The following is a 20,031-nucleotide window of genomic DNA, read 5'->3' as shown; positions in this document are numbered from 1 at the left end:
ACAGCCAGTGCTACACAGAGAAACCCTGTCTCAGAACAACAACAAAAAAGAATATGGTGGTCTTCTCTTTGATCTTTTGAGTCTCAGAAACAATTTGTAGCCCACTCTCCAAGGCTCACCAATAGTCACTGGGGAGCTGGCTTGCCAAGAGTCAGTCCCTTAGCTCAATCCCATTTGCTGTGCCCTCATACATTCCCCTGTCTTCCTCTGGATCCTGGATACTTTTCCAGGAGCTTCCTAGATGTTAGAAGCTGTTAAGTAGTGGAGAAATGGAAAGTCAATAGTGAATTTAGTCCTGAACAAATTTTGATATCCAAGTATGTTTTCTTATGCCTCCTACTCATGCAGTCTCACGAGTGAATCAGTGACATGTGGATCACCTCACACAACACAGATGCTCAATGTCAAAGTGTCCACTCTCTTTCCTGTTGCCCAGATTCTGAATGTCATAGCAGAGCGAATCAATGTACATTGTAGATAAAATAGACACATCCAAGATACGTTCTTTACAAATGTGCTTACTGTCAATTATCTTCAACATGTCTATTTTAATAATATCACGTTTAACTTCTAGCTGCCTTCTGGGGAGTCATGCCTAGACGATTGCTAATATGTTGGTTTATCCACACTAAGCTTCTGCTCTTCAATTGTTTATTAAGTTATTTATTTTATAGTTTCCAGATTAAAAGGTACCTGATTTTGAGTGTGCATGTTTTATTATATTTATTTTATTTGGAGGTAGGTCGCACCACAGCATGCATGTAGAGGCCAACGGATGGCTTGTAGGAGAATACCCTTTCCTTTCCCCATGTGGGCCCCAGGGATCAAACTCAGGTTGTCAGGGTCATTGACAAAATACCTTTCTCCACTGAGCCACCTCACCAGCCCAGCAATTGATTATTTTGTTGGATTGTGATGATTTAAAAATATCTATCGGATCTCCTCACTCCAAATATACATGTGTATATGATGTCTACACACACACACACACACACATACACACACACACACTTTTAAGTTCTCATTCACTTGGGATTTAATTAAACTGCAAAAAACATTGTGATTAGTTCTGACTCTGCACACACTGTAGTCACACACATTTTGAGGTTTGGTTGTTGGCTCAAAAATACATTGCACACAAAACCACATTAAACACATAGAGTTGCAAGGGTTTTCTTCACAAAGAAATATGCAAGGGCATTTCATCTTCCAAAAGTACCTTTGGCTATAGAATTTAAAAAATAAAAAATCATATTGTAGTGAAAAGTTAAATCCTAGTTTTTGATGTGCTGGTTTCACAGGGAGGACCCATTCCTACAGGGAGGACCCATTCCTACAGAAGAATGCTTAGCATTTTTCTGACCACATTTCACTTCAAATTTCCCTGGGGGCGGGGGGGGGGGAAGGTTCATTTGTTTTTGTTTTGGGTCTGAGCAAAAGGTGATCAAAAGCTTTCTGGGTCAGGCACAGGCTAAGAACAAAAGGCAGATTTTTTTTTTTTTAAATTGGTCCAAACTAAAGTACTCCTTACCCTTCTCTTTCCTTCTCTCTCTTTTTCTTCTCTTCTCCTTCCCTCCCCCTTACATCTACTCTCTCTTCCCTGTTGAATTTGGCTGCCCATCACAACACATGATAATGAGGAGGAGGAAAAGGAGAAGGATGGTGATGATATAGGGGAAATTCACAATATACTTTTAAATGCATACTTATTTTTTGACTTGGAAAGATAGGGGTTTTTTTTTTGTTTGTTTGGTTTTTTTTTTTTTTTTTTGGTTTTTTTGTTTTAAGAAAAAAGAAAAAAACTTACCCAGCTGTCAGTGCTATTCATATTGCAACAGCCTCCAGACTGCTCGAGGCCACCTGGTTGACTTTTGCCTTGGAGTCGATCCAGAAAAGCATTATTTACCCTTTAGAAAAATGAAAAAAAAATGTACATAAGTAGCAAGCCTGCTGCAGGGCTAAAAGGTTTTTTGAGAACTGAATATGCTGTACAAACTGGTGAGGGGACTGCTTCTATAGAGAAGATCTATAGAAATCTGTCTAGTGACATTTGGGCTCTGGTAACAGTCCCTTGCTGAGGCTGGTACAGGCATGGCTTGAGCCAAAAGGGCATCAGTTCTCAACATGAGAGTTTCACTTGCTAAAGTCTCCATCATCCTAGAAAGCGCTCTGGTCACCGGAGGAATGAGACAGAGGCTAAGGAGAGATGGAAGAACCAGAAAGAAGTAAATGGGGTTGTGGGGAGTAGAATGCTCTGTGGCAGTGCTGTGGCAAGACAGAAAGTGACCTGCTAAAGCTCAGGTGAACTGTCAGTCATCCAGAGGAGGATCACATGGGAGGAAGGAGGAAGGGAGAAGAGCAGGCTTTGGGGAGAGGAGAGAAGTTCAGGTTTCAAAAGACAGACTAAGTACCCCTTTCTCTGATGTTCCATCATACTTGCAGCCACGAAGTTCAAAAATTAAATCTGAGCCGGGCGTGGTGGCGCACGCCTTTAATCACAGCACTCGGGAGGCAGAGGCAGGCGGATTTCCGAGTTCGAGGCCAGCCTGGTCTACAAAGTGAGTTCCAGGACAGCCAGAGCTATACAGAGAAACCCTGTCTCGAAAAAACAAAAAAAAAAAAAAAAACCAAAAAAAATTAAATCTGAATTAATAAGACAATTATTTTCACAGAGCTCAGTATCCATGAGTGGCTGACTTTAGGGCTGCCTGTGGGTACCAAAGGACACTGATGCTCCCATCCCTTCTGTAAAATGACAAAGTACTACCCCACACTTCACAGATCTTCCTGTATGCTTTAAATGGTCTGTGGATTACTTATAATATTTAATACGGTGTCAGTGCTGTAGAAAGAGTAAAAGCACTTAACACACTGTAGTCTTTAAGGAATGATGCAGGAAAATTGCCACAGCACATTAGCTATAGACACAGCGCCTATATTTTTTTTCTGAGTATTTTCAGTTCAGTTTGTTAAAGCCATAAATAGACTCACAGATATGATGGGCTATTTCTATAGGTGGCTACCTGGATAATAATCGTTATTCTAAATAGTTGTCTTATGGGCATTTCAAAGCCATCCTCTAAGTCACCTATGCATGGCTGATTAGAGATGGGGACTCAGGAGCTGGATAAATAGCAATGAGTGACATAAAGACTCGAATATTCTTGGGGCAGAAACAATGCCTAACATAAGGAGCTATTGAGGCCACACTGTGGAAGGAAAGGAAATGCAGGGTAGTGCACATTAGCCTCCTTTTCAGTTGTGGAAAGCAGAATTGGGTCCTGGTGGATGGTCACAAGTCACAACTCTCTGAGACAGGGACTATCAAGAAAGCAATGGCAGGGTGGCCCAGACATTTAGGCTACCTGTGCTCACTCAGTGCTAGCCAAGATGTCAACCGTATCTTGAGTACTAACTAGCTGCTCCACTGTAAGTCACCCCTGGGCAGTGGCTGCATCTCTCACCCTAGAAATCTATGCAAATGCCACAGCCTGGCTCACAGTGGGACTCCATGTCTGAGTCCCAGTTCTCAAATCTCTCAGCCTGCTTGCTGAGAAGACTCTTAGTAAATTTCAGCCTTGAATGCTGACCAGTGCCCTGTGAGCAACGCATAGAGGGGCACTCTGGTCTGAGTGTGTGTGTGTGTGTGTGTGTGTGTGTGTGTGTGAGTGTGTGTGTGTATGTGTGTGTGTGTGAGTGCGTGGGTGGGTATTTGTGTGAATCTATGAGTGTGCATTGTGCATGTGTGTGAGTGTGTGTGTGGGGGGGTGTTTGTGTGAGTATATGGGTGTGTATTGTGCATGTGTGTGAGTGTGTGTGTGGGGGGTGTTTGTGTGAGTATATGGGTGTGTATTGTGCATGTGTGTGTGTGTTAGTGTATGTATGAGTGGGTGTGAGCATATGAGTGTGTTTTGTGCATGTGTGTGGGTGGGTGTCTGTGTGAGTATATGAGTGTGTATTGTGCATGTGTGTGTGTGTGTATGTGAGTGTGTGGGTGTGTATGTGAGTGTGTGGGTGGATGTTTGTGTGAGTATATGGGTGTGTATTGTGCATGTGTGTGTGAGTATGTGTGTGTATGTGTGTGTGTTTGTGTGAGCATATGAGTGTGTTTTGTGCATGTGTGTGGGTGGGTGTTTGTGTGAGTATATGAGTGTGTGTGTGTATGTGTGAGTGTGTATGTGAGTGTGTGGGTGGGTGTTTGTGTGAGTATATGAGTGTGTGTGTGTGTGAGTATGTGAGTATGTATACATGTTAGTATGTGCACATATGTGTGGAGGCCAGAGGTCAGTACTGAGAATCCAAACTTAGGTTTTCATGATTGTCCGGCAAGCACCTTAGGGCTGAACCACCTCCCCAACCCCTTTACTGCTTTTGGTCAGTCATAAGAAAGAGCTTTCTCTCCATTTCCCCAGTGCCCTCCCACCGCATACAAGCCATTAGAAGTCTTAATGACCTTACTGATCAACACATCCTGAGTTCACTCATACCCATGGCCACCATTCCAGCTCCATCAGCACCACTTCCCTAGGTTAATGTCTCCATCCCCCACCCCCACCCTGTCATTCATTCTTCACATCACAACCCTCAATGTTCCCGGTTAGAAAACTCATCTTGCCTCAGTGGTGGTTTAAGAAAGAATGGCCCCCATAGGCTCATACATTTGAATGCTTAGTCACACAGAGAGTGGCACTATTTGAAAGGATTAAGGGGAGTGACCTTGTTGGAGGCAGTGCCACTAGAGGTGGGCTTTGCGGGTGTAAAAGCCCATGCCAAGCCCAGGGTCCCCCTCTCTGCCTTCAGATCAAGATGTAGCTCTCAACTACTTCTTCAGAACCATGTCTGCTTACATGCCATCCTTCTTCCTGGTATGATAAGAATGGACTGAACCTCTGAAACTGTAAGCCAGCTCCAATTAAATATTTTCCTTTATAAGAGTTGCAGTGGTCATGGCATCTCTTCACAGCACTAGAACAGTGGTGGAGACAACTTTCTCTGCCCAAAGCTCTCCCGTGGATTGCTTCTCACTGGCCTGAGAAGAGTCACTATCTTATGCAATCTCATATTTCATCCTTCCCACCTCTCCTGCTGGCTCCCATACTCTAATCTTCATCCAAAATGCATTTAAACTTTGGGATTCAAGGTCCACCCTCATTTCCACAACAGAGCCTTTCACTTGCTGTCTTGCCGACAACCGGGGCCATTCTAGTCTAGTCTAGTCTAGTCTAGGTAGTCATCTCTACCTCTGAGTCCTGTGTGCCTAGTTCTTCACACACAGAGCAGTTGGCACTGAGCTGTGTGTGTATGTGTGTGTGTGAGGCCTTTGGTTGCCTATGCCTCCAGCTGCCCACTCTCTGATTTCACCTTCATGGTATTCACCACAATTTGGAAAAGTCTCACAGTTTCATTGTTGACTTTGGTTTCTGTCTTGCAGGCTGTGATTTGCATGTGACAGGGGCTGGTTCACTCCACTGCTTAGGACCCTTACCTTGTTGGAGGAAGTGTGTCTTGGCAGAGTGTGACCTGCTAAGGTACTCATTGGGTAAATGAGGCTTCTAGGCTCATGTTCCCTGTATTCACTGCTGCAGACAGAAGCTGGGCCATGAAAAAAAGCCCATTGATACGGAGCACAAAGTCCACCCAGCCCTGTGCCAGCCACTCTGATTGGCTTTTCATAAGGCAAGGTAACAGGTTTACTCACAAACTCAGCTAAGAGGAAATGAGTCTGAGCTCTCCAGGGTGTTTTAGAAAGATCCTCAGCTGGCTTGTCCACTGCAAAACGGGTCAAGCAAAGACAAAGGCAGTGCATGGCTGGCTTCTCTCCAACTCCAACGTGACTCCAAATGGGGGGACTGGTTCCTGTGACATTGTTTGGACTGGTTTGAGGCTATGTGCATTTTCTGCTACTGAATTTGTGCTCTGTTTTTTATTCCCCCTTGGGGTTAATTTGGATTAAGAACTATTACTTAGAGATGGTTTGGGTTTTCATAAATCAATAGGGTCCATGCTGTCATTTACCTTCCAGTCCAGATTCATTCAAGCCTTTGAAGCACTGTTCTGTCATCTTTCTATGGGGTTCTTAAGTGCTTCTTTCGTTCAAATGGTTATGCGGGGGCAGGTTCAGGGGCAGGACTTACTGAAAAGTTTGCACTGAATCCCACAAGTTTTCTATCATAAATTCAGGGTTGAGTGCTCTTGTATGTAACTTCTAACCAGGAGAAAGCTTGTTGCCTTTTGAACACTAGTGAGCTTATGCCCACAGGGTACGCCTAACTGATACACCCTGATACATATGCACATACTACAGAGTTTGCTCTAGAAGAGACACCATTATTTCTGTTTGTTAAGAGGCTATTGTGGGAGGGTATAGGGGATTTTCAGAGAGGAAACTAGGAAAGGGGATAGCATTTGAAATGTAAATGAAGAAAATATCTAATTAAAAAAAGAAGAGCCTATTGGATGTGTATCTCAGGATACCATGGGAATGGACTCTATAAACTTTAAGGGCAATACAAATGCAAGCTCTTTTCAAAAATTGATCAAGAACATAAAATATGTGTCTAAAGGCTTGATTAGTTGTTTCAATGGTGATTACCAGAGTTTATTATCCAGAGAGATTTCCTGGTGGGTTTAATTTGGATCTGTGTGTCACCAAAATCAATAAGAGAGAAAATAAGTACAGAAAATAAACAGCCCCACCAATAGTTATATATTTTGTGGTATAAACATCAAATTTAAGGAATGATGGCCAAGATTCCTCTAACAAATAAAGCAGCTCTTTCCACCTCTAACCAAATAGCACGTACTTTTAATTGGCACCCATCAAGGGTTCATTTATTAGGAATGGGGCTATTAATGTGACACATTGCTATCTCTAAGATGCTTAAGGCTTTTTAATATAATTAATATAAGGAAAGAATTGACTACTAGTAGTAGCTACTGTATCTATAAAAACACTAAAAGTCTTCTAAAGAGAAAGGAAGCAAACCCAATAAGAGTAGCTAGATAATTCCTGGCTTGGTTTATAAGTAGGTAACGATGAGGTCCCTTCCTCCCCTCAGCTTCTCTAACAAAATGATCTAACCAATGTTGTCAGGTTTTGATGTTTTCCTGAATCAGAGTAAAGCATGTAAACTCACATTTACCATGTTAAAAGCAGGTTGTGAGACCCACAGAAGCAGCGTAGACTACTCAGAGGACATCAGCACCCACCAGCAGTTAGCAGAAGCCTCAAAGCTGGAACAGCCACTGCACATCCTTCAAAGTCTCCCATTTACAAAATGGAATCATTACACTTCCAAAATATGCTTCAGTGGGGCTGGAGAGATGACACAGCAGTCAAGAACACTGCTGTTTCTTCAGAGGACCCAGGTTTGAGTTCTAGCACCCACATGGTACCTGAGAAGCATCTGTAACTCCAGTCCCAGGGGACTCAATGCCCTCTTCTGATCTCTACAGGTACTGAGCACGTACAAGATGCATAGATATAGATGCAGGAAAAATATACTTAAACATGCAAATGAGCAAATAAAATTAGATAAAACCCACACTTCAGTGATGGGGGAAGTTGAATACATAAGTCATCCACTTGCAAAAAGAATATGCTTCCTTAAATCATGAAAGCCCTTACATCTTAGAAGGTATACACCCCAGGTGCCTCCCAGAAAGAACCTAGCATAATAGAGACAGTCTGTATAGTGTTATCAGCAACGTTCCAACATTTATGTGGAGTCTCAAAATACTTATACCTGACATCAGCATGTTTGCTGTGAGACTGTGTAGGCTACCAATGTCAGAAGCTACACCCATAAAGTCTCACCAACATGAACTGTCCAAACATGAGCTGAATAAGGATGATAACCAATAGGTATGCCAAAGTTCATGGAGAAAAGTCCAAGTGGACTCTACCCTACACAAAGAACTACAAGCAACCGAGGAATCCTGAGAGTGGAAGAAACAGTCTTCCCAGGGAAGAGTGTGCCAAAAGGTTATCTAATACCTAATGGTGAGCCCTAAAAACATACACACAAGTAACATTATACAACTTGGCAGGTTCTATTTAGGAAGATATCTATATCTATATCTATATCTATATCTGTATCTGTATCTGTATCTGTATCTGTATCTGTATCTGTATCTGTATCTATATCTATATCTATCTATATATACATATATATCTATATCTATCTATCGCTATCTCTATATAGAATCTCCTGTGTTGTATATTATACATATACACTTATGTAAGTATATTTGTATAATAACAATGAAAAAGAAAGCATGGATTTGAAAGAGAACAAGGCATATGGGGGAGAGTCTGGAGGGAAGAAAGGGAAGGGGAAAACATTGTAATTATAATATAATCTAGAAAATAAAAAGAGTACTCAATCTATTAAAAATTACTTACTGCATCTATCTTGAGTTTTTCCTCCATCCGAATGTATTAGTCAATGTAAAATATCTTTAGTGAGTTTTTTCTCCAAGTGTTCATACCCAAGCACTGGGGTCTAACTATATCATGCCACTAACTCTGAAGCCACCTACAAACTACTGTAACATACAGCCTCAGAGGGATGTGATGCTCGGTTGCGTGGAAGGGGACAAAATAACAGCCTAAATAAACAGAAGTGTGGTTCTGCCTTCTTACTCTAAGCCAGTGCATGCATGCTCACACAAGTACAGGCGCCCATGGAAGCCAGTGAGGGGTCAGGGTCCCTGAACAGGTGATGCAGGAAATTGCGAGTTGCTGGATGTGAGCAATGAGAACTCAACTTGAATTCACTCTTAACCAATGATCCATCTCTCCAACATCATGACTCAGCCTTCTCATATGAGTCTGAATGTCCTTAACCCAGGAAGTCTGGATATTCTGTATGCACGTACATATGATATATGTATGCCGCAGTTGGCATATCACATATACTGTACCGCAGTAACAAAGATTTAGGAGTGATCTGGAGTCTAGAACATTATTTAATGCTGCTCTAATGTTTTCCCAAAATGCCGCACAACTTTACAAGTAATTGATTTCACCAAGGATGCTCATTTTATTAGCTAGTTATACCTCCAGTGTTCAGCTTGATGGATTTGGGCTCTTTCTTCCTCCTGGTGCTGTCCTTTAGTTTCCAGTAATTTATTCTAGGAACAATAAAAGTTTTAAGATATGGTTTTCAATTAACACGGTTGTACAGAAGGCACCCAAATCAATTACACATTTAACCTTACCTAGTGCAACATTTCACTTTTGAAGCTTCTATTTAAATCTATTTGGACATGAAATTATTTTCCTTCAATAAGTAGGTAGCAAAAAAATAATTGCAGCTGAGTCTAACAGAATAGCTCCGTGAGTGTAAAATTGTCAGATTAAAAAGCCAATGTGCACGGTCAAGAAATTAGACCAAGGTGTACAAAATGCAGAGAAGAAAACACAATGTGACTCAAACTCATCTGGGTCTTACAAAGAAAAAACAAATCGAATTAGTTCCTTTAAGAATATCATGCAATACCATTTCTTAGTATTTTTGTAACCTTTCTTTCCTAGTAAAAAGCCACTGTGACTTAAAAGTAAATATCAAACTCAATTTTGCAGTGTAATTCTGTTGGTAAAGAGTTCTCAGCCTTTACCAGAGAATAAGTTCTCCCCTAACATTGAGCAGTTATATCTATTTTTTTTTAAAGTTATTTTTCCTGCTACCAGAACTTTAGGCTCCCTAGGGGTTCTCTAGGGTTTCAGCTACATCACATAACTGTGAGTCTCTAGTTTCTAACATTGGATTGTCTTCTTGGAAGGACTAACTTATTGCAGACACAGACACTCCATTATAGGCTTATACCACAGGGAGAACTATGTGCCAGGATTTCCTAGATACCTGTCATCCACCTTCAGGCAGACAAGTTTTAATCTTATTCTCAAAGACAGACAAAAGCAGAGGGAAGAAAACTGCTAGGTCCAAGTATACACCAACCCTGGAGCTGAAGAGATTTCTCTGGTAGGTACTGTATTGTTGTGTCCTGATAAGTGCGTACCAATGAGCGGTCATGCTCATGGCTGATGTTTTAGAACTACCACATTTCCTGGTGAAAAGCCTAAAATAAACTGAAAATTCATACTGAACCCAAAACACTTGTTTCTTATACATTATTCTCTAAATCTATTGCTTCCCAGACTCTACAGAATATTGGTTCATCCTTAGACTTAACACAATGCTAGTCAGTGAAAATTGAGATTTTTTTTTTACAAAATTATGCATACTATTTACCCACTCAACACTTCCCAAGAACCTGGTGCCAAGCCCAATGCTCCTGTAGCTCCACATTAAGGTTTCCAATTCATCTGCTTGTTTTAGTTTTGTTTACAATTTTAAATTTTAATTACAATCTAACCACATCACTTCTCCTACCATTCTTCACTCCACGCCCCCCTCCCCCTCCATGTCCCTTCCCTCTGACAGCTCCTTGCTCCTCTTCTCAAATCCCTTGATTGACATTGTTGTATACATATCTATAAATATATAAATACTACCTGCTGAGTCTGTCCAGTGTCACTTGTGCCTTTCATCTCAGGGGTGACCACTTTGCATTGTATGACTAGGTGTCTTTTAACGCCAGCCTCTGGAGGTGCTAGGAGCCTCCGTGCCCTGAGATTTAATCAGTTTGCGCCTTGCCTCTTCTTAAATATGAGTTCTGCCTCCTTATGCTTTGCTTGGTCAGTTATCACTTGCCATCTATTCTCTAGCTACAAAATTTTTGCTAAGACTCTCGCAGTGTGACTCTCACATGTCTGAGATTCTGGGTTGAATCTCACCAAATAAATAAATAAATAAATAAATAAATAAATAAATAAATAAATATGATGCCTTTTTTCCCTTTTGGTCTCTAAGTCCCTTATCCATTTTTGTTGTTGTTGTTATTGTTGTGTTGCTATTGTCCTTGTAAACTTATAGTATCAAAAAAAGATCATGTTTTATCTATTTATGCCAGAAATGAGAAGAAAGAGACCAGAGATAAGCAAAATTATTGAGGAACATATTAGGGGAAAAGGATCAAGACTGTAATCATAGCCATAAAAAGAAGGAGGAGAAAGACGAAGAGGAGGAGGAGAAAGAGAAAGAAATTAATTAAAAAGACCTAGAGCTACAAGACATTTTTTTTTTCGAGACAGGGTTTCTCTGTATAGCCCTGGCCGTCCTGGAACTCACTCTGTAGACCAGGCTGGCCTCGAACTCAGAAATCCACCTGCCTCTTTCTCCCAAGTGCTGGGATTAAAGGCGTGCACCACCACCGTCCAGCTGCTACAAGACATTTTTAAAATGCATCATGAAACTTGGTGATGTAAACAGCTCATGTCTGGCAGGAGACCCAGTGCAAGGGGAAATATGGTCATGGTAAACTTGTGCTGTGCCTATGCATGGACAGTTGAATGAAGGGTGATGAACAGCTACTAAGAGAACAATCAAAACTAGATCCATCACTTAATAAACACAAATAAACTTTATAGAAATCTAGAAGATTTGATCCTAAAAACATGAAATCACATTTTCAAAGGAGGTATGAGTAAATTTATAAATATAACAAAGACAGTCATACAAGGAGACCATTGACTCATTCACCTTACTGGAGATCCATGGCTCCTCTTTTGATGAAATACCATAAGCTAGGTTTAAAATAAGGGAAATAGGGACAAATAAATAATTAAGAGATAATTTGATGTGTTCTGTTCATTCATCAAACAAACTTTAGAAGGTCTTGAGGTGAGCTGGGCTCAGATGGATTTGACGGTTCTGCAGGGGCACACATGACAGATAAGCTCCTTGCTCTAGCACGGTTTCTGTTCTAGAGGAAGCTTGTGGCCGAGGAGAAGAACATGCAGCCCAGTTGTATGCAGAGGATATTAAGAGTGATCTGAGGCATGGTGGCTTGATGATGGTTTTAGGCAGAGGCCTGAGAAAAGGACTGAAGAGCTGCATCAACCAGCAAGGAGGAGGGAACACATTGGAGAAGGTGATGGCTAAGAATAGATGGTGTACAGAAAAAAACAGGGTTGTCTGTCAGCTCAAGGTTGTTCTTGCCTTCACTCAGAGAAACAGGAATCAAAACAGTGAGAGAAAATGTTTCTACTATATTGGCAAAATTCAGAAAAGTCTGACAGAGAATCAGGAACATTCAATTTGGTAGACCAAAATTTCGTTTAGGGAGCACAATATAGCAGTAATCACCAAGTAATAAAATATACTTGTCCTCTGTTGAAGGATTTGAGGATGAAAAGGATTTGGATACAGATGTTCCCAGCTGTATTCCAAACTGTGGATGTTAAGGAGCAAATCTTAATGTCTATCCATGAGGAGCAATAAGAAAGGTGGATCGTCCACATAATGTAATTCTATGAAACAGTTTCAGAGAATGAGATATAGCTTGGGGTGAAGGGCTGTAAGATACATGAATAGATTAAAAAGCCAGAGCAGAGACGGAACTGGATAAAACCCTTACCACAGAAGCATGAGAACTCACATAAAAGCTGGGTAGACATAGTAGCCCACCTGTAAGCCCAGCATCTAAAGGCTCAGGGCAGTGGGGTGGTTCCTGAGTTCAGTGAGAGACCCTACCTCAAGTAATTATAGTATTAAAGTGATCAGGGAAGATGCTCACCGTCAACCTCTGGCCTCCCATGTGAATACTCACATATATACACACTCTGTGAATGTGTTTATACACATGTGAATATCCATGCACATAGGAACATATACTACATATTTATTCATTCATACATATATATATATATATATATATATATATATATATCACGAAAATAAAAACCTAGAGCAGTTTTTTGAAATCCATACCTAAAAATAAAAACTATATACAAATAACCATTCTAATGTTTAGATATTTAAATTTTATTTGCATGAGGATTTGTATATGCAAATGTGTGTATCTGTGGTGGTCATGAGAATGTGTGGAATCCTTGGAACTGGAGTTACAGAGAGCTGTGAGCTACCATGTGAGTGGTAGGAATCAAACTCACATCCTCTGCAAGAGCAACAAGTGCTCTAAACAACTGAGCCATCTCTTTACCGCCCCCATTTTCAACTTTTAAATGCTTGCATATAGCATACTTAAAATATCTTGTAGGAAAATGCAAGAAAATGTTCATTGCTATTGGTTGGGGACTTGGGTGGTAGATAGAGAAAGCAAGCTTTCACATCCGATGCACTTCAGGTATTATGATGTATCTACACACATACTACTCCCTTATACCAACTATGGGAATGTGTAACTCATGCAAAAGACCACCTCTGCTTTCTTAATTTTTCCCTTTGTTTAAAGATGTAATTCTGCTCTAATTAAGAATATATTAAAATCAGTAAGTAAGTAAAAACAGATTCTAATAGGTACAGTTTTTAACCTTTAGTGGTCATAAAACAGGAAATGAATATACTAGGAAGCTCAGAACTGAAAGGGAGAAGGAAGGACGATGACATGTCAATCTTCTTGCCAAGGCAAAGATGGGGAGAGAAAGGACCTGGTGGGAAGTGGGGACAGGGAGCTGATGAGCCACTGCCATTCCAGAACATAGCTCCAGATGGCAGGAGGGGGAGGGGGTGGCTGGTACCACTGCTGTCAGGATTATTTTCTGATCATCAGCACAGTGTATTCCAAAGAGAGGCCGATTTTTCTTCGGTAGCAAGAAAGATCATTTCAGCTAATTAATTTGTTCTGCTGAACTGACAGCCGCCGAGGATGTGTCTGCATGCCCCATAAGCATACCTGTGGGTCATTTCCTTGGGTTCGCTCATGAAAGGGCACATACAAAATAAGTTGTTCTAGTCCCAGCGACTGAGACTGTAACACAAAGAGAATCAAGATGCTATGATGCACAGCACAGCAGACACTCGATCCTTATCATATTCGGCACATAGATGTTAGGTACCAGCCTCTCCCCAGACACCTGGATTTGTACAAATTTAAGTTCAGTGCAGCTCTTCCCCGAAGGAAACGGTCTTTTAAAATGGAAGCAGACCCAGAAGGAACCTTGAACCAAAGCAAAAAGAAACGCACTGCTGAACCTAAATCCCAACAATAACACGGAAAGACAAAGCAAGAAAGGCAAGCAAGCAAGAGAAATGAATATTCAACGCTTTTAAGGATATCTGTAAACGCTCTCTAAGGAGAGGGTGTGGATCTTCTCCAGGCATGGAAAGCTCCAGGCAAAGAGGGCACTTCCAGGAAATAGGAAGACACCACCTTGAGATGTCAAGAATGGAAAAGTGTCAAGACGGGTCTGGTAGCCTATTACCTGTGAGGAATCCGTTGCTAACAAAGGACCATCTGACTAAGGTAGGGAGCACGGTGTGCTAGAGAGCTGCTACCCACCTCCAGGGATTAGTACCGGGAGCCCAGTCTCCACGGGACTTCGGGAGGGTATCTCCTGCTAGAGGTAAGATCAGCTCTGTGCCTCTATGTATTCCCAGCGCCCTGCACTATCAAAGGAGCCCTGGTACCACATTCAGGTGTGTGCAAAGCTGTGGAAGCTTTGAGAAGGGATGAGGCTAGAGCAAAAAACCAGCTCCAAAGCAACTCTTGAGTACACTAATTGAAAACGAAGATAGGGCGGGTTTGAAATCATGTCCGATTCCGACTGTGGCATGTACAGACACGGTTCAGCCTGACTGCTTCATGTAAACATTTAAGTGTGGTCGCCTGGAGGGATGAATTTCTCCCAGGAGAGGATGTTCTCTCAGCTCAACCAGAGAAGTACAGTGGAAGCAGAAGGGCCGAGGCAAGGGACAGGAAAAGAAGTGCGGTCTTTGAATATTTGCTGCGAAAGACTTTGAGGGGATGGGGGAGTCTAAAGGGCCCTGGTTCCCAGGCTCCCTACCAGAAGGGGTCAGCTGAAGGACAGAGATGACCTTGGCTAGCAAGAATGATGAGAAAAGGGTGAAGGATTCTGGGAAAGAAAGAGGTGGCCCAACCAAGTGGAAGAAAATAAGCGCTGAGGGGTGAAATGGAAGAGTCAAGAAAAGTATACAGAGAGAAGGAACACTTATGGAAAACCATACACAGTATGGCCAAGTTCCCCTTAACTAGTGTGGATGAGCGCTATCGTTTAGTATCAATATTAACAAATGGAGTCCAGCTCCACCATCTTTGATTTCACCATTCTCTGTCCTTCACCTAGAAACATTTCACAGCAACTATGAACTCCGTTTGGCGTGGTGGCGCACGCCTTTAATCCCAGCACTCGGGAGGCAAAGGCAGGCAGATCTTTGAGTTCGAGGCCAGCCTGGTCTACAAAGTGAGTTCCAGAACAGCCAGGGCTATACAGAGAAACCCTGTCTTGAAAAACAGAAAAGAAAAGAGTAAAGAAAAGCTTTTCTTTTGCTGACGATTTGATTACTGTAGAGAATGTAGAAACTATAAAAAGTATAAGGGAAAACAATTATTCAGAAGACCCCCCCCCCCAGAGATACGTCCCTTTAGCGAGTTCCTGTGTTTTCTTCCTGATGAAACGCACAACAGATTACCGATTGTCACCCTGGGTCACATCATCAGGCTTAGTGTGTGCCAGGCCTTAGGACCAACTCTTGACAAGCTTCCTCTCATTTGATCCAAACAAAATGTTTCAAGGCAGATACCAGCACCATCAAACACAGCACACAAGGCTGGGGCAAGGAAGCAATCTACACAAGGCACAGTAACAGGAGGTGGGTTTAAAAAGTCTGTCTCTGTTCTGTTTTTAACCTATGTTTTCATTTTCACAAAATGTGAACATATTCTTGCCATTAAAATATGCTGGCAACTACCATATGGACTTCCAGAATCTTCCAGTCTTCTACCAGGGAATACATCATTTCGAATTTTGATTAATCATTAGAAAAATAAATGTGTGCATACTTCTTGTGGGCATCTGTGATGGTTTGTACATGCTTAGCCCATGGAGTGGCACTATTAGAAGGGGTGGCCCTGTTGGAGTAGGTGTGTCACTGTGGGTGTGGACCCTCATTCTAGCTGTCTGGGAATCAGTATTCTACTAATAGCCTTCAGGTGGAGATGTGGGACTCTCAGCTCCTCCTGTACTATGTCTGCCTAGATGCTGTCATGCTCCCACCTTGTTGAAAATGGACTGAACCTCTGAACCTGTAAGCCAGCCCCAAATATATGTTGTCTTTTATAAGACTTGCCTTAGTCAGGGTGTCTGTTTAAAACCCTAACTAGGACAGCATCCCTATCATTTTCTCATAACAAATGCACATATTTGCCAGGCATGATGTTGTTACAAGTTCTTCATCCCAGTGCTCAGTAGGCTAGCCTGGGCTATTTATTTCATAGTATGGCATGCTGTCAAAAATAGATAGATAGATAGATAGATAGATAGATAGATAGATAGATAGATAGATAGACAGATAGACAGATAGACAGATATAAATAAATAGCATTTACAACTATTGCTTTTTAAAAAATTGATAGTTCCCTAGAGCTGCTCACGTTCTCCTGGCAGCAGCAACAGCATCTGGTTTGTATACACCATATTGTAAACACTACTCTAAGTTCCCAGCCCAGCAAATATATAAATCAGTGGTAATGATTTTGTGAAGTTCCTCACTTAATTTCTCCATTATTCTCAGAGTTGAGATTTAGAGATAATTTTCCAAGTATTTAAAATTAAACACACAAATTATTTTGGATTCAACAATAGTTACTACAATGTTGGGTTTTTCCACTCAGAGCCACCACCACCTCTGTTCATTAAAATGGACTTTTATAGATAAAAGGAAGTTATGGTTTGTTTGTTTGTTTGTTTGTTTTAAGCTACTTATTGATTAAAAAAATCACAGTAAAGTCTGTGGGCTCCTTTTTACCTTACTATATTTCCTGATCAATTTTCACTGGCATTTGGAAAAGTGATAAATCTTGATAAAGCTGTTGTAGCCAACTCTCACTCGGACTTCAACCTGACTAATTATGCTTCAACAAACTCTCTTGGGTTGTGTAGGCAAATCACTGCCATCCACACATATTAGCCTATTTCCAATAATTAGAGGAGTTCCTTTAAATTTTTCATTTCTTGCCTTATCAAGGTGGCTAAAATAATTCTCAAAGCTTGTTCCATGTAATATGGATGGTTTTCTATCAAATAGCTTTGAAGAACCCTGCACCATTATTTCCAGAGTGATCTTGGTTTACATGGCTGGGATTGTAAGCATCTTTATATTGCTCTTTTGACACCAATAGTGGAGACATTGGGGTTTTGTTTTGGAAAGTTATATGTATGCTAAGAATGTGTTTTTATTACAATTAATTAAATTTTTGTTTAATTGACAGAATATAAAAATCTATCATTTTTTCTGCAACTTAAAAGATGGGCAGATATCTACAGAACATTTTATCCTAAAACAAAAGGATATACCTTCTTCTCAGCACCTCACGGTACCTTCTCCAAAATTGACCACATAATTGGTCACAAAGCAAGCCTCAACATATACAAAAATATTGAAATTATCCCATGCACCCTATCAGATCACCATGGACTAAGACTGATCTTCAATAACAAAATAAATAATAGAAAGCCAACACACACGTGGAAACTAAACAACACTCTTCTCAATGATACCTTGGTCAAGGAAGGAATAAAGAAAGAAATTAAGGACTTTCTGGAGTTTAATGAAAATGAAGCCACAACATACCCAAACTTATGAGACACATTGAAAGCATTTCTAACAGGAAAACTCATAGCTCTGAGTGCCTCCAAAAAGAAACTAGAGAGAGCACACATTAGCAGCTTGACAACACACCTAAAAGCTCTAGAACGAAAGGAAGCAAATTCACCCAAGAGGAGTAGACAGCAAGAAATAATCAAACTCAGGGGTGAAATCAACCAAGTGGAAACAAGAAGAACAATTCAAAGAATCAACCAATCGAGGAGCTGGTTCTTTGAGAAAATCAACAAGATAGATAAACCCTTAGCCAGACTCACTAGAGGGCATAGGGAAAGTATTCTAATTAACAAAATCAGAAATGAAAAGGGAGACATAACAACAGACCCTGAAGAAATCCAAAACACCATCAGATCCTTCTACAAAAGGCTATACTCAACAAAACTGGAGAACCTGGATGATATGGACAAGTTTCTAGACAGATACCAGGTACCAAAGTTAAATCAAGATCAGGTTAATGATCTAAACAGTCCCATATCCCCTAAAGAAATAGAAGCAGTCATTAATAGTCTCCCAACCAAGAAAAGCCCAGGACCAGATGGGTTTATTGCAGAGTTCTATCAAACCTTCAAAGAAGAACTAATCCCAGTTCTTCACAAACTATTCCACAAAATAGAATCAGAAGGTACTCTACCCAACTCATTCTATGAAGCCACAATTACTCTGATACCTAAACCACATAAAGACCCAACAAAAATAGAGAACTTCAGACCAATTTCCCTTATGAATATTGATGCAAAAATCCTCAATAAAGTTCTCGCTAACCAAATTCAAGAACACATCAAAACAATCATCCATCCTGACCAAGTAGGTTTCATCCCAGGGATGCAAGGATTGTTCAATATACGAAAATCCATCAATGTAATCCATTATATAAACAAACTCAAAGACAAAAACCACATGATCATCTCGTTAGATGCTGAAAAAGCATTTGACAAAATCCAACACCCATTCATGATAAAAGTCTTGGAAAGATCAGGAATTCAAGGCCCATACCTAAACATGATAAAAGCAATCTACAGCAAACCAGTAGCCAACATCAAAGTAAATGGTGAGAAGCTGGAAGCAATCCCACTAAAATCAGGGACTAGACAAGGCTGCCCACTCTCTCCCTACCTATTCAACATTGTACTTGAAGTCCTAGCCAGAGCAATTAGACAACAAAAGGAGATCAAGGGGATACAAATCGGAAAAGAAGAAGTCAAAATATCGCTTTTTGCAGATGATATGATAGTATACATAAGTGACCCTAAAAATTCCACCAGAGAACTCCTAAGCCTGATAAATAGCTTCGGTGAAGTAGCTGGATATAAAATTAACTCAAGCAAGTCAATGGCCCTTCTGTACACAAAGGATAAACAGGCAGAGAAGGAAATTAGGGAAACAACACCCTTCTCAATAGTCACAAACAATATAAAATACCTTGGCGTGACTCTAACTAAGGAAGTGAAAGATCTGTATGACAAGAACTTCAAGTCCCTGAAGAAAGAAATTAAAGAAGATCTCAGAAGATGGAAAAACCTCCCGTGCTCATGGATTGGCAGGATCAACATTGTAAAAATGGCTATCTTACCAAAAGCAATCTACAGATTCAATGCAATCCCCATCAAAATTCCAACTCAATTCTTCAACGAATTAGAAAGGGCAATCTGCAAATTCATCTGGAACAACAAAAAACCTAGGATAGCAAAAACTCTTCTCAAGGATAAAAGAACCTCTGGTGGAATCACCATGCCTGACCTAAAGCTGTACTACAGAACAATTGTGATAAAAACTGCATGGTACTGGTATAACGACAGACAAGTAGACCAATGGAACAGAATTGAAGACCCTGAGATCAACCCACATACCTATGGTCACTTGATCTTTGACAAGGGAGCAAAAACCATCCAGTGGAAAAAAGACAGCATTTTCAACAAATGGTGCTGGCACAACTGGCGGTTATCATGTAGAAGAATTCGAATTGATCCATTCCCATCTCCTTGTACCAAGGTCAAATCTAAGTGGATTAAGGAACTCCACATAAAACCAGAGACACTGAAACTTATAGAGGAGAAAGTAGGGAAAAGCCTCGAAAATATGGGTACAGGGGAAAAATTCCTGAATAGAACAGCAAAGGCTTGTGCTGTAAGATCGAGAATCGATAAATGGGACCTCATAAAGTTGCAAAGCTTCTGCAAGGCAAAAGACACTGTCAATAAGACAAAAAGACCACCAACAGATTGGGAAAGGATCTTTACCTATCCTAAATCAGATAGGGGACTAATATCCAATATATATAAGGAACTCAAGAAGGTGGACTCCAGAAAATCAAATAACCCCG

The 20,031-nt window shown here is 40.8% G+C and overlaps 1 protein-coding gene across 1 annotated transcript in view; it reads right to left on the bottom strand.

Annotated features, from left to right (window-relative positions):
• The window catches only part of Epsti1 (epithelial stromal interaction 1), a 105,230-nt gene that overhangs the window by 10,529 nt on the left and 74,670 nt on the right, over positions 1-20,031 (bottom strand). Inside the window, exons 10-11 of the mRNA XM_085828793.1 lie at positions 9,062-9,135; positions 1,808-1,907 (exon numbers count right to left, since the gene is read on the bottom strand). Of these exons, the coding sequence (XP_085684919.1) occupies positions 1,808-1,907; positions 9,062-9,135 (174 nt within the window). The remainder of the gene's footprint in view (positions 1-1,807; positions 1,908-9,061; positions 9,136-20,031) is intronic.

This window comes from Mus caroli, unplaced genomic scaffold (assembly GCF_978045245.1).
Source record: "Mus caroli unplaced genomic scaffold, Mus_caroli_1 scaffold_12, whole genome shotgun sequence".
Taxonomy (NCBI): domain Eukaryota; kingdom Metazoa; phylum Chordata; class Mammalia; order Rodentia; family Muridae; genus Mus; species Mus caroli.
The sequence above is the reverse complement of the archived record's forward strand: the minus strand, read 5'-3'. Positions and strand labels throughout refer to the sequence as shown.